The sequence below is a fragment of the Polyodon spathula genome, chromosome 9 (genome assembly GCF_017654505.1).
Source record: "Polyodon spathula isolate WHYD16114869_AA chromosome 9, ASM1765450v1, whole genome shotgun sequence".
NCBI lineage: Eukaryota > Metazoa > Chordata > Actinopteri > Acipenseriformes > Polyodontidae > Polyodon > Polyodon spathula.
In genome coordinates, this window is record NC_054542.1 from 45,173,513 (window position 1) to 45,187,509 (window position 13,997).

Sequence of the window (13,997 nt, forward strand, 5' to 3'; positions counted from 1 at the left end):
ATAGGTGAGGAAGAGGGGATATTGGCGCAGCATACGCTCTGGATAATAAGGGAGGGAAGGGTTGAAGAGAGAGGGCAAGAGAAGCAATCCCATAAGCAGAAATCAAATAAGTTATACTAATAAAGAAACACAATAGTGCACAAATGCAGGCAAGGGAGGAAAAGAAGCAAATGATCTGAATCTTATAGGTTTTATAACCCCAGTCCCATCCTCCCGTTACACAGTGTTACAATACTCCCATCAGTCAGTTGACGTTGCCTTTCCCTGACCTTTTTTGTTCAGTTTTTCCTTCCATACTACATTACACTGCATTGTTCAGTATATAAATATAATCAGCTATAGATTTAATATATTAGGTATTTATACTGTACATGTTTTTAAAATAGAAATGTAAAGAAAATGCAAAGCGACAAATCCTTCTTGTGAAGCCTCATGTTACGGATACAGCTTCTTGTGAAGCCTCATGTTAGAGATACAGCTTCTTGTGAAGTCTCATGTTAGAGATACAGCTTCTTGTGAAGCCTCATGTTAGAGATACAGCTTCTTGTGAAGCCTCATGTTATAGATACAGCTTCTTGTGAAGCCTCATGTTACAGATACAGCTTCTTGTGAAGCCTCATGTTACGGATACGGCTTCTTGTGAAGCCTGATGTTACGGATACAGCTTCTTGTGAAGCCTCATGTTACAGATACAGCTTCTTGTGAAGCCTCATGTTACGGATACGGCTTCTTGTGAAGCCTCATGTTACGGATACGGCTTCTTGTGAAGCCTCATGCTATAGATACAGCTTCTTGTGAAGCCTCATGTTACAGATACAGCTTCTTGTGAAGCCTCATGTTACAGATACAGCTTCTTGTGAAGCCTCATGTTACGGATACGGCTTCTTGTGAAGCCTCATGTTACGGATACAGCTTCTTGTGAAGCCTCATGTTACAGATACAGCTTCTTGTGAAGCCTCATGTTACGGATACGGCTTCTTGTGAAGCCTCATGTTACAGATACGGCTTCTTGTGAAGCCTCATGTTACGGATACGGCTTCTTGTGAAGCCTCATGTTACGGATACGGCTTCTTGTGAAGCCTCATGTTAGAGATACAGCTCCTTGTGAAGCCTCATGTTAGAGATACAGCTTCTTGTGAAGCCTCATGTTACGGATACAGCTTCTTGTGAAGCCTCATGTTACGGATACAGCTTCTTGTGAAGCCTCATGTTACGGATACAGCTTCTTGTGAAGCCTCATACGGATACAGCTTCTTGTGAAGCCTCATGTTACGGATACAGCTTCTTGTGAAGCCTCATGTTACGGATACAGCTTCTTGTGAAGCCTCATGTTACAGATACAGCTTCTTGTGAAGCCTCATGTTACAGATACAGCTTCTTGTGAAGCCTCATGCTATAGATACAGCTTCTTGTGAAGCCTCATGCTATAGATACGGCTTCTTGTGAAGCCTCATGTTATGGATACAGCTTCTTGTGAAGCCTCATGTTACAGATACGGCTTCTTGTGAAGCCTCATGTTACGGATACAGCTTCTTGTGAAGCCTCATGTTAGAGATACAGCTCCTTGTGAAAACATGTTACAGATACATCCAATACTGTGGCATATAAGAAATAAGGTGAAGGAAATACACGAGAGAAAGAAAAATCTGCCCTCAACAAAGGAGGAACTTTTTGAAGCTGTACGTTATTTAAAGAGAGCTGTCTAGAGATTTCTAAGATTCTGGGAGTTTTCTGCTGCTTTGCCTCAAGTTCAGGTAACGCAGGCCATTTGGGCCTCTGCTGTTATTTAAAGTAGAACCACACATCCTGTCTGTTCTTTATTACTCTCAGTTTTTTTTTTTTTTGTCTTAGCCCCGGCAACCTGTCTAGTGAACTGTCGTTTTGGAACTGATTTCCCCAAGGGTGTGGTTTTAATGCTATAAACGTTGTTGGGTGTGCTTTGAAATCTCTTTGAGGCTATAGCACTTTGCACAAGGGACATGGGTGTTTTACTGTTTATCTGCGATATCTGTCCCTCCCAGTCTCCAAGGCCCCAAGTGAGGTCCTAAGAGAGAAGCTTTTAAAAAGTTGGTTGTCAGCCACATAATTGAAAAAAATGGTTTTGTAATTGGGTGGAACCAACGCTAAAGATGGGTGGAACAGCAGCCTCTTAGATACACATAGCAACAGCAACTCCACCCAACTCCACACTGACAAAAACATGTAGAGAACTGGGTCAGAATTAACTTTGTTTTTGTAAAACTGGAAAAGGAGTGGAAATAGCAAATACAAATAAATGCTGAAGAAAACATGTCTTTGTTTAAATCATGTTAGTTAAAGCCAAGTCACGTATTAAAAAAAGAAGAACAGCATAAAATAAAAAGGTTATCTTTGGAAAATGAAAAAAAAAATTAGGGCTGTCACTCGATTAAGATTTTTGATCGGTTGATTAATCATAGATTAATCTGTCCACATTTTTATTAAAGGTAATAATCTTATAGCAGCTGTCCTGCATAGTAATTCTTAAAAAAATCAATAGAATCTAAAAAAATAAAAATAAATAAGCGAAATGTGAATTTGGTCTTTTTTAAAGCCTTTTTATTATAATTTTTATTTTAGTAAATGTAACAAATTCACAGAACAACCTTTATTTCGGGCCACTGTTAGTCATGTACCTGAAAACACAAAACATCTGAGCTGCCTTTCCAACAACAGTTGTTTCATCTACCATTAACATTACAGCAACATATTTAGAGTCCTGTACTTCTGCTTTAATTGCATTTGGCAGAACCTGAGACACTGAAGAGATTAAGTCATTCTGAATCTCAGTACCCAAGAATACTGTGGCTATTGACAAGCGATTGCTTAACATGCTGTTGTAGTCAGAAATCAGAGAACATAATTACACATAATTACCTCTATTTGAGGAATTGGTGCCTTCATCGTGCCCTCTGAATGCCAGTTCTTGCTTACCAAGGTAAACAATAGAATCAATCAAGCGTTTAAGAACCTCACGATTTTTTCTTTCTTGCTCATTGTGATTCATTATATCGCTACGCTTCTGCTCATCCAGTTGAACATCAATCCGAGTTTGTCCAAAAGGTTTGAGTGTTACAAGTGACTTTGGGAACACTTGTGTTTTTATGCTGACTTGGTTGACATTCTAGATGTTCCATATCGCATTTTCTGTACGAACAAAAGACAGTTCCAGCACTATAATCTTTTTAATTGACAGATACCAGCAAGCCACGGATACCTTAATAATTAGAATTTTGGACGTAGGGAGTATATCCCTTCCCTTCCTGTCAGTTCGAGTCTTTGTGGTGTACACCTCCCTTTTTTAACAATCTCCAATATTTCTGAGAAAGTTCTTCTTGAAAATTGATTCATAACCAAATCGACTACAATGACTGCATTGTCTGATCACGTTTTTTTAATTTGTAAAAAGCAATTTGAATATTATTTTGAAATTCTCAATATAATTCTCAACAACAGTCTCTATAATAAGCAATATCGTGCAAAATTCAGCTATTCTTACATTGCTTACCCTAGCATATTTATGTCCTGCCTCTGCTCACTAATGATTGGACCGCTGCACAACCAGGGCAGATCTTTGACTTTCCCATTGGTTACACTCCCAAGACCTTCAACTGAAACAGAGAATACCCTCAACTGTTTATGTCCCGCCTCCACTCCCTTATGATTGGACTGTCGTGGAGAAAATGCAGATCTTCTATTGGTTGATTGTATTTTATATATAAAAAAATAAGATTCTGCACGATTGAATTGTAAAAAATCTAGTGCACAGTAATGCTGGCAAAACAAAAGGAAACTTGATCCAAAGTTGAATATCACTAGATTGCACTAGTATTTGCTTCTATGAAGACACTTTGGATGACCTAGTCTGAATTACACATCTGTGGTGGGTAACTAGAGCCTAGGAGAAGCACCTAAACACAAGAAATACAGAATACCAATTAAACTGTGATTAGTAGTAGATTACAGTATATTTATGTTATATTTAAGGAAATTGGCATTGCTGTGGAGTTTTACAAGGTAAAATGGAACTCAGTAAACACGTCAACAAAGCCAATGACCAGAGTTCAAGAGCATTATTTTAACAACAGAGTTCCATTATTACCTTGTAAAACACCACAGCAATGCTATGAGAATAGGTGTCATAATGTCCGTTATTGAGTAATGACAGGAATGCTGACCTCCATAGAAAACTATGGGAGAGCAGAGCCAGTTGCTATATACAGTAATTTAGTAAATATAAAACAATAACAGAATGTCGGTTCAAATCATAGTGTACACAGAAGGGAGATTTAGCAGACTTATACTGATTTCACCTCTGAGATACAAACCAAATGGTTGTTGTTACTGTTTTGAAAACATGTAATTAGTTAAAAGTACATAATATTGACAACCAAGTGATGTAGTATAGGTGGAAACAATACAAACATTTTTAATTGCACTAATTAGAACACACGTTTACACCCACATATTGCAATAAAAATGTGTGGACATTCCCTGTCCATATTCTTTTAGCTCTTAAGTACTTTAAAAACAACCTTTATTTATCTGCTGTTACCAAACCACAGTAAAGACGATTTCATTTAAAGCAAGGGAGGCCTATAGGTTGTTAATGCACACCAGTCATCTCATCAGCCTTAGTTTACCTCTTAGAATGTTTGTTGTCACCCCCTCAATTCTACTGTGAGAAACTGCTGACAAACATTCCGGAAGGTCTTCTTTCTTCCCTTTATTCCTGATTCTGGCCAAGTTTCCATGGAAACAAGGCTAGATTTGAAAAAACAGGAAGATGAAATCACAGAATTGAATATAGCATTGTATTATTATTATTATTATTATTATTATTATTATTATTATTATTATTATTATTATTATTATTATTATTATGTGTGTGCAATAATATGTTTTGGTACAGCCTAAGATACAGAAAGCATGTATGTGCATACCTAAATATTAGATTTGATGGGTTTGTATGGCAGGGTAATCTGTCTGCTTCTTTGTGTATCTGTGTGGGAGGGAAAGATGGTTGGAGGATGTGCATAATGTACAAATGTTTGTGTCTGTACTGGTAATGTAGGGTTTTCAGGTCACCGTTACCCTGAGCAATGTTCATTTTGCATATTGTGTAGTTTTATAATCAAGAAGACTGTGAGTTTCAGACTTTTTCTAGCATTGAACCTTGTCACACCCGTGAATGTGGTGATGGTGCTGGGACTTAGGCATTTATTAGCAACACCTTTCCTTTCTAGAATGTTATACAGTGTTTGACTTTATTATCGAGTCTCCTACTAGCTACTCACACTATACTGTAACGGCGAGCACAGACGGAAGCTTTGCAGCTGACTGTGTTGGTGGACTGTGGGCTATTTAAAGGACAGCCTGAGTGCTGTTCAGGGTGGGATATAGTAGGAGTGTATGAAAATCTGTTTCTTGCTGTTGTGCTGTCAATAAAGAGAATCACTAACCTGCTTCAGTCTTCCACGGCTGAGCTGGGAGGCACTGTGTATACGGCAACAATAGCCCGGGTGCTTCACAAAACTTGCCTTTAAGGGAGAGTGGCAAAAAGAAAGCCATTGTTGAAAAAAACTCACATCAAATCTCGGCTAGAGTTTGCCAGAAAGCATGTGGGAGACTCTGAGACCAAGTGGAAGAAGACTCTATGGTCTGGTGAGACCAAAATAGAGCTTTTTGGCCTCAATGCTAAGCGATATGTTTGGCGCAAGCCTAACACCGCACATCCCTTCCGTGAAGCAGGGTGATGGCAGCATCATGCTATGGGGATGCTTCTCTGAGTCAGGACCTGGAAAGCTTGTGAACATAGAGGGCAAAATGGATGCAGCAACCTGCTGAAGTCTGCAAGAGACCTGGGATGGGAGAAGATTCATCTTCCAGCAGGACAGTGACCCCAAACATATAGACAAAGCCACACTGGAGTGGCTTAAAAACAAAAAGGACAATGTCCTGAAGTGGCCCAGTCAAAGCCCAGAAAGAGTTGAAAATTGCTGCTCGCCAAAGGTCCCCATCCAACTTGATGGAGCTTGAGCAATTTTGCAAAGAAGAATGGGCAAAAATTGTAGTGTCCAGATGTGCAAAGCTGGTAGAGATGTTGTAACACAATAAAATGTGGAAAAGTCCAAGGGGGGTGAATACTTTTGAGAGCCACTGTGTATATATATATATATATATATATATATATATATATATATATATATATATATATATATATATATATATATATATATATATGTTTACCGGCAGTGGTGCATCATTGGTAATACCAATTATGGTAGCGCTAATGCACTTCAGGTATTCAGCCAGGGCAACATAAAATGACATTTCCCCAAGAAAGCCAGACCTAAATAATAGTTTGAGTTTAAGGACTGACACCTGGTAGGGGGGGGGGGGGGGGGGGTGTTCTATTGCAATGCCAGAAAACATAAGAAGATCTAGTCGTATTAATAAAGGGACAATAAAGCACCCCAGGGCAAAACACCAACAGAATGAATATGGAGTTAATGTTCTGCTGTATTAAGTTCTGTTTCAATCCTGATATATTTTGCTTTAGATTAGATTTAGGAACCAAACCAGATTCTTACTGAACAGCTGTCTAGCTAGATAGAACTGCACACGAGAAAGCTATACAATCTTATCTAAATGCCATGAAGGGCTAAGTCCCCTCAGTGTTCAATAGCAAGACGCCACAGCGGGATGAAGATGCCACAATAACTGCATCATAAGATTGTCCTGATGTGTGCAATTTTAATGTCCCATTTAGATTCTGTGATAGTGGTTTAATGGAAATAAAACAATACTTATGTTACTGTATTTATTTTATGGCACTAATAATCCTGTATAATCTTTGATAGTTCATACTAAGGTAGAGCTTTCATGATTCTTGAAGCAATAGGGTCACAAAACAAGACTCTAGTCTATCTCATCTAGCAACACAGACATGGTAAATGGGGGGGCGGTTTGACAACACTTCAGATCTTTACCCTGCAGTTGTTGATTTTGTTCTGAAAAAGTGTAAACCACAACATTATTGAACAGGAAAGCCTTTCCTCAGCAGTTTGATGTTTAAGAGCTGTCTTTGTTTATGTGTTGGGTGGAGGCAGTCCCTGATAGCGTTGGAGTGGGATTGACAGGAAAGCCGACTAGCACATCAGCCTCTAAGGGCACACCACCCTTGGCTGATAATGAGGAGGAACTGAGCGGAGATGACAGAGAAGCCTGGGGGCCTTAATGCTGTGAGAGAGGCCCTCACAGATTTAAAGTGAAAAGACATAGCTTTTTATTCCTGAATGTTATATGTGAAAAATACAATCTTGGATACAATCTCTAATGTTTACTTTTGTAATGCTCTTTGATGTCTGTGCTGTGAATGATGTTTTTTTTGGGAGAAACTTCATTGCCCTACAATCTCTTTGTCTGTTGCGTCACACATGTGTACTGTAGCAACCATAAGGTGCTCCTGATACGCCATTTGAAAATGACATACTGTATATAAGAACATAAGAACGTTTACAAACGAGAGGAGGCCATTCGGCCCATCTTGCTCGTTTGGTTGTTAGTAGCTTATTGATCCCAAAATCTCATCAAGCAGCTTCTTCAAGGATCCCAGGGTGTCAGCTTCAACAACATTACTGGGGAGTTGATTCCAGACCCTCACGATTCTCTGTGTAAAAAAGTGCCTCCTATTTTCTGTTCTGAATGCCCCTTTGTCTAATCTCCATTTGTGACCCCTGGTCCTTGTTTCTTTTTTCCGGTCGAAAAAGTCCCTTGGGTCGACATTGTCAATACCTTTTAGAATTCTGAATGCTTGAATTTGGTCGCCGCGTAGTCTTCTTTGTTCAAGACTGAACAGATTCAATTCTTTTAGCCTGTCTGCATATGACATGCCTTTTAAGCCCAGAATAATTCTGGTCGCTCTTCTTTGCACTCTTTCTAATGCGGCAATATCTTTTTTATAGCGAGGTGACCAGAACTGAACACAATATTCAAGATTAGGTCTTACTCGTGCATTGTACAGTTTTAACATTACTTCCCTTGATTTAAATTCAACACTTTTCACAATGTATCCAAGCATCTTGTTAGCCTTTTTTATAATTTCCCCACATTGCCTAGATGAAGACATTTCTGAGTCAACAAAAACTCCTAGGTCTTTTTCATAGATTCCTTCTCCAATTTCAGTATCTCCCATATGATATTTATAATGCACATTTTTATTTCCTGCGTGCAGTACCTTACACTTTTCTCTATTAAATGTCATTTGCCATGTGTCTGCCCAGTTCTGAATCTTGTCTAGATCATTTTGAATGACCTTTGCTGCTGCAACAGTGTTTGCCACTCCTCCTACTTTTGTGTCGTCTGCAAATTTAACAAGTTTGCTTACTATACCAGAATCTAAATCATTAATGTAGATTAAGAATAGCAGAGGACCTAATACTGATCCCTGTGGTACACCACTGGTTACCACACTCCATTCTGAGGTTTTTCCTCTAATCAGTACTTTCTGTTTTCTACATGTTAACCACTCCCTAATCCATGTACATGTGTTTCCTTGAATATACTTTAAATACAGTATAATCGTAAATCTCGAAAAACTACTTACTTCTAAATCTTTCTAGTCATTTTTGTATTACTTTAGTATAAATACATGTTATTTGGATTCATATGTTGTTTTTTTCTGACTTTATGTGAACGAAAAGACACACATTTGCCCTTTTTCCCATTGGAAATAGTGATATTTTGAAATATCACTGTCCTGGTCACAAAAGCAAAGTTTGTGGGGAATAATAGCCATTTTCTATACTTTTGAGGCATAAGCAATTAGGAAATAACACTTACTACCCAGGAACAAAAAAAAAAAAAAATTGTTACACTGTGTTATCGATGTTGCATCCTCAAAAAAATCAAGCAAGTTAGTTAGTCACGATCTCCCTTTCCTAAAACCATGTTGACTGTCTCCCATGACCCTGTTACCATATAGGTAATTTTCCATTTTGGATCTTATTATAGTTTCCATAAGTTTGCATATAATAGAAGTCAGGCTTACTGGTCTGTAGTTACCTGGTTCAGTTTTTTTCCCTTTTTGTGGATCTGTATTACGTTTGCAATTTTCCAGTCTGTCGGTACCACCCCTGTGTCAAGAGACTGCTCCATGATCTTGGTTAGCAGTTTGTAAATTACTTCTTTCATTTCTTTGAGTACTATTGGGAGGATCTCATCCGGCCCAGGGGATTTGTTTATTTTAAGAGCTCCTAGTCCCTTTAACACTTCTGCCTCGGTTATGCTAAAGTTATTTAAAACGGGATAGGAACTGGATGACATGTGGGGCATGTTGTCCATATCTTCCTTTGTAAAATCTTGTGAAAAGTAATCATTTAATATATTTGCTATTTTTTTTTCTTCACCTATGATTTTGCCATTTGTATCTCTAGACATTTAACCTCCTCTTTGAATGTTCTCTTGCTGTTGTAATATTGGAAAAACATTTTGGAATTGGTTTTAGACCCCATAGCAATGTTCATTTCTATTTCTCTCTTGGCCTTTCTAACTTCCTTTTTGACTTCAGTTTGCAGTTCTGTGTACTCTTTCTGTGTACTTTCTTTTTAGTCCCTTTTTAATACTCTGTAAAGTGCCTTTTTTCGCTGAATATTTGTTTTAATTGATCTATTAAACATTTTGGCAATTTAGTTTTACGTTTAGATTTGTCTACTTTAGGGATGTAATTGTTTTGAGGCTCTAGTACTACATTTTTGAAGAACAACCATTCTTTTTCTGTGGATGTTTTCTCTATTTTATTCCAATCTACTTCTGTTAGTCTCTGTTTCATACCTTCATAGTTTGCTTTTCTAAAATTGTAAACCTTAGCTTTAGTCATTACTTTTGGGGTTTTGTGACAGGGTCTTCCTCGGGTCACACGCGTGGGTAGCCGCTGTTCAAGCATACAGAGAGACTGAGGTTGGTGTTGAAACGCCGGCACAGGCGCGCAGGATTTATTAACAAAAAACAGAAAGTGAAAGTAAAATAAAGGCGGTCATGTGACGTTACCAGCGATGGTAACGCACAGAGGACAAATACAGAAAACCGTACAAAAAGTGCAAAATAAAACACAATACCCCAAACTATAACTCAAAAGGTGCCGTGAAAACGGCAGGCCTTGCAGCAGCCCCGATCACAGCGATCGCCATGCTTTTATCTTGACGCTCTGTTGAGACACGCCCACCTGCCTGCTGGAACAGCTGATTGCTTTCAGCTGCTGCTCCACGCAGACGGGTAATCGTCCCCAGCGGAGCGCCACAGCAGCTAAACAATTAAATCAATCAACATTAACAATTAACACAAAAACATACAATAAACTACATATTCCATTGTGCAAGGCTTACGCTTTGCCACAGGGTTTAAAAAACACTTCAAATGAGACCATGTTGTGGTCTGAGTTTGCTAGTGGTTCTCTGACCTCTGTTTTAGTTATTCTGTCTTCGTTATTTGAAAAGACTGAATCAAGGCATGCCTCCCCTCTAGTTGGTGCCTTGAGAAATTGTGTTAGGAAGCAGTCATTTGTCATTTCCCTCATTTCAATTTCATCTGTCGTGCAACCCACCGGATTTTCCCATTTTATATTGGGGAAGTTGAAATCCCCCATTAGTATGGCTTCTCCTTTGCTACATTCTTTTCTAATGTCATTGTATAACAGATTATTTTGCTCACCGTCTGAATCTGGCAGTCTATAGCATGCTCCTATTATTATGCCCTTTGCATTTTTGTCCGTTATTCTGACCCATATTGATTCGGCTTTATTTTCTTTGTCCAGGTTTAACACCTGGGCTTCAAGACTGTTTCTTATGTATAGCGCTACCCCTCCTCCTCTTCTGTCCTGCCTGTCTTTCCTATACAGTGTATACCCACAAATATTATATTCATCCCCATCACTCTCAGACAACCAAGTTTCTGTAACACCTATCACATCATAGTTACTTGTTAGTGCAGTAGCTTCAAGTTCTAAAATTTTGTTTCTGATACCTCTAGCATTTAGATAAATACATTTAATGGTTGTCTTACCTGAGTTGTTGTCCTTGTTTTGATGCTGTCTCCCTTTTGTTTTTTTGTTGATTTCTCCCCCCTTCATTTCTAGTTTAAATGCTTCTGAACCTGTTCGAGGATCTTTTCTCCAAGTAGACTGGTTCCCTTGTTATTTAAGTGCAGTCCGTCCCGTCTATACAGATAGTTCTCATTGTAGAATGTGGTCCAATGATCAAGATAAGTGAAGCCTTTCCGTGTGCACCACGTCTTCAGCCATGCGTTTAGATTAATTATTCTCAGCTGTCGATATGGTCCTTTGCAAGGTGCCGGTAGTATACCAGAAAATACCACAGTTTTGGTTTTCTCTTTTAATTTCCTTCCTAGCTCTCTGAATTTGTTTTGCAGGGATTTTGGTCTGTCTCTTCCAATGTTGTTTGTACCGATGTGGACGACTTCTACCGGGTCGTCTCATGTTCGTTCTAGGAGCCTGTCCACGTTCTCAGTGATGTGCTTGACCGAGGCTCCCAGAAGGCAGCACACTGTTGTAGTAAGGGGGTCCAAACTGCAAATTGAACTTGCTGTGTTTCTCAATATGGAGTCCTCAACAATCATGACCTCCCTTCTTTTTGCTGTCTGGTCACCACTGTCAATAGGGTCCTGGATGTTGTTCCTTTCACTCTCTTGTTGTTGGTTTTGCTCATCAGAATTTTGAAGTGACTCAAATTTGTTGGTTGTTTTGATTTCTGGTGGTTATGTTTGACGAAGTTTCTTTTTTTCCCTGCTTCTGCCTACCTGAACCCAGCTGTTCTGACCTTCTATCTCCCTGGTGGCTTTCATTCTGTTAGGGGTGATGCAGACTTCCATGAATTGTGGGTGTGCCAGCTCCTCAAGATCTTGTTGCTGTCTCATTTCTTCCAGCTTCATTTCTAGCATACTTAATAGTTTATGCAAGCCCTGGATCATGCGGCACTTTACGCACACTTGGTTTACCTCTGCTGGGTTTTCTCGGATTCCCCACATCATGCAGGTGTCACAGATTACTGGCTTGAAGACCATGTTGATGTTTTTTTTTTTTGAAGTTTAGTTTCTTCTGCAGCTGTCAACCTGCTTTCATACTGCTTCTAAACTGCTCTGCACTTTTCCACGCCTGTAATTCTCCCATGCTATCGCTTCCACTCGCTGTCGCTGGGAAGACATATCCATGTACACCGGGAAAGAAGTGTAAACAAAATATAATGCAATCAGAACAATTCAATGCAATTGTGTAAGGGAGTGCAACTTTACTGGATAAAAAAAGCTGTTCTTTTTGAGGGAAATGAGAAAATGTGTGCAAAGCATTTGATACTGTTGGCTTTCCACAAAATTCTAGAGGAGCTGCCAATCACACTGAAGGATGCAGGTTTATTTTATGGAATAATTTAGAATCTCGCCTAAAGTCCAAACTGTCAATTACTGTCAAGTGTTAAAGTAAACGTGGCTTCTTCAGAAGCTTAGCTGAACTGCCTACTGTATGTTTAATGTGGACAGAACACTTTGCATAGTGCAATAGAGCTTTACTGAGCAAACAGAGTTAACAAGGCATGCAAAGCCATCAACAGAAAAAACTCACTTTCATATTTCTCTTTCATGTGCTGTTAAATGTTTGCAAAAGATTGATTGTTAACATGAAATATTCCCTAGACTGTACATTTTAATATTAAAAGCAGAAAAAAATAATGCTGCATTATAGTGATTTCTGGGCATTTGCTTGATAATGTAAAACACAGGTTCAGTTACATAAGGTATATGTTCCTTGTGGTATCTCTTACGGATGTATTTCTTAGAGATGTGTTTGATGGCAGTATGGCGGCCAAAGGGAGCTTTAAATTTTTGATGGTTAAAAAGCCACCTGGATTCAGTAACTGAAACAGAAAATGGTATACAAAGCTGATCTAACAAAGCTGATATATATATATATATATATATATATATATATATATATATATATATATATATATATATACACACACACACACACACACACACACACACACACACACACACACACACACACACACACACACACACACACACACACACACACACATACACACACAGGGTGATTAGAAAATAAGTTTACCACATCAATGATATGGTGCGTTGATGTGGTAATCCTGCTTTCTAATTACCCAGTATGTATGTGTGTGTATATATACAGAATATCACTTGAATGGTTTCCCTGCTCTAAGGCAATGTTCAATCAAACTGTGTATGTCAGCTATTACTGTATGGCACTGCTATTTTATTAGATGGCATGCTTTTGTAGATTACATATCAGAATAATATCACATGTTTGGTAATTGTCCACTTGGGGCAGAGAGTTGCAAGGTGGCAGGTTCATAGCTCCACTCTGGCACATCTGATGGTTTCTAATGTAAGTTAAGGTATTTCATGCTCATATCAAGTAGCCCTTCAATGTGGTTCTCTAAGGAAACGAATGATAATGAAGATGTGCTATTTTTAGCATTGCTTCTCACACACCCCTGTTTATACTATATATGCTGTAGACAAATCTTTGACAATCCTGGGAATTGTGCTTGTAAAAATGTCAGCAGTGTAAATTAACAGTATTCATACAGTACATGTGCTCAGGGCTGCTGTACAGTGTTTGATTTATACATTACTCATCACATTATAGTATTGGATTCCTTGCATTATGATACTAATTTCTGTCCATTATGTCTCTTTTATTACAGCACAAATAGACACAAGCGACTTGTCTCCAAGACAAATCAAAAGCGACAGTGATGATGATGACCTGCCAAATGTGACCTTGGACAGTGTTAATGAAACTGGATCCACTGCTCTCTCTATAGCAAGAGCAGTGCAGGAGTGAGTATCGTATTCTGATTTTGTAAAGAATTCTTCACACTGGTTTCTTATGAAGGGGTAAAAGTATCTGGAAGAAAAGTTTTGTG

At 38.7% G+C, this 13,997-nt stretch overlaps 1 protein-coding gene across 3 annotated transcripts in view; it reads left to right on the forward strand.

Annotated features, from left to right (window-relative positions):
* Nucleotides 1-13,997, forward strand: part of LOC121320941 (Krueppel-like factor 12) — a 78,788-nt gene that overhangs the window by 46,032 nt on the left and 18,759 nt on the right. For all 3 annotated transcript variants that reach the window (XM_041259763.1, XM_041259764.1, XM_041259765.1), the window contains one exon: nt 13,776-13,911. In XM_041259763.1, coding sequence (XP_041115697.1) covers nt 13,776-13,911 — 136 coding nt within the window. The remainder of the gene's footprint in view (nt 1-13,775; nt 13,912-13,997) is intronic.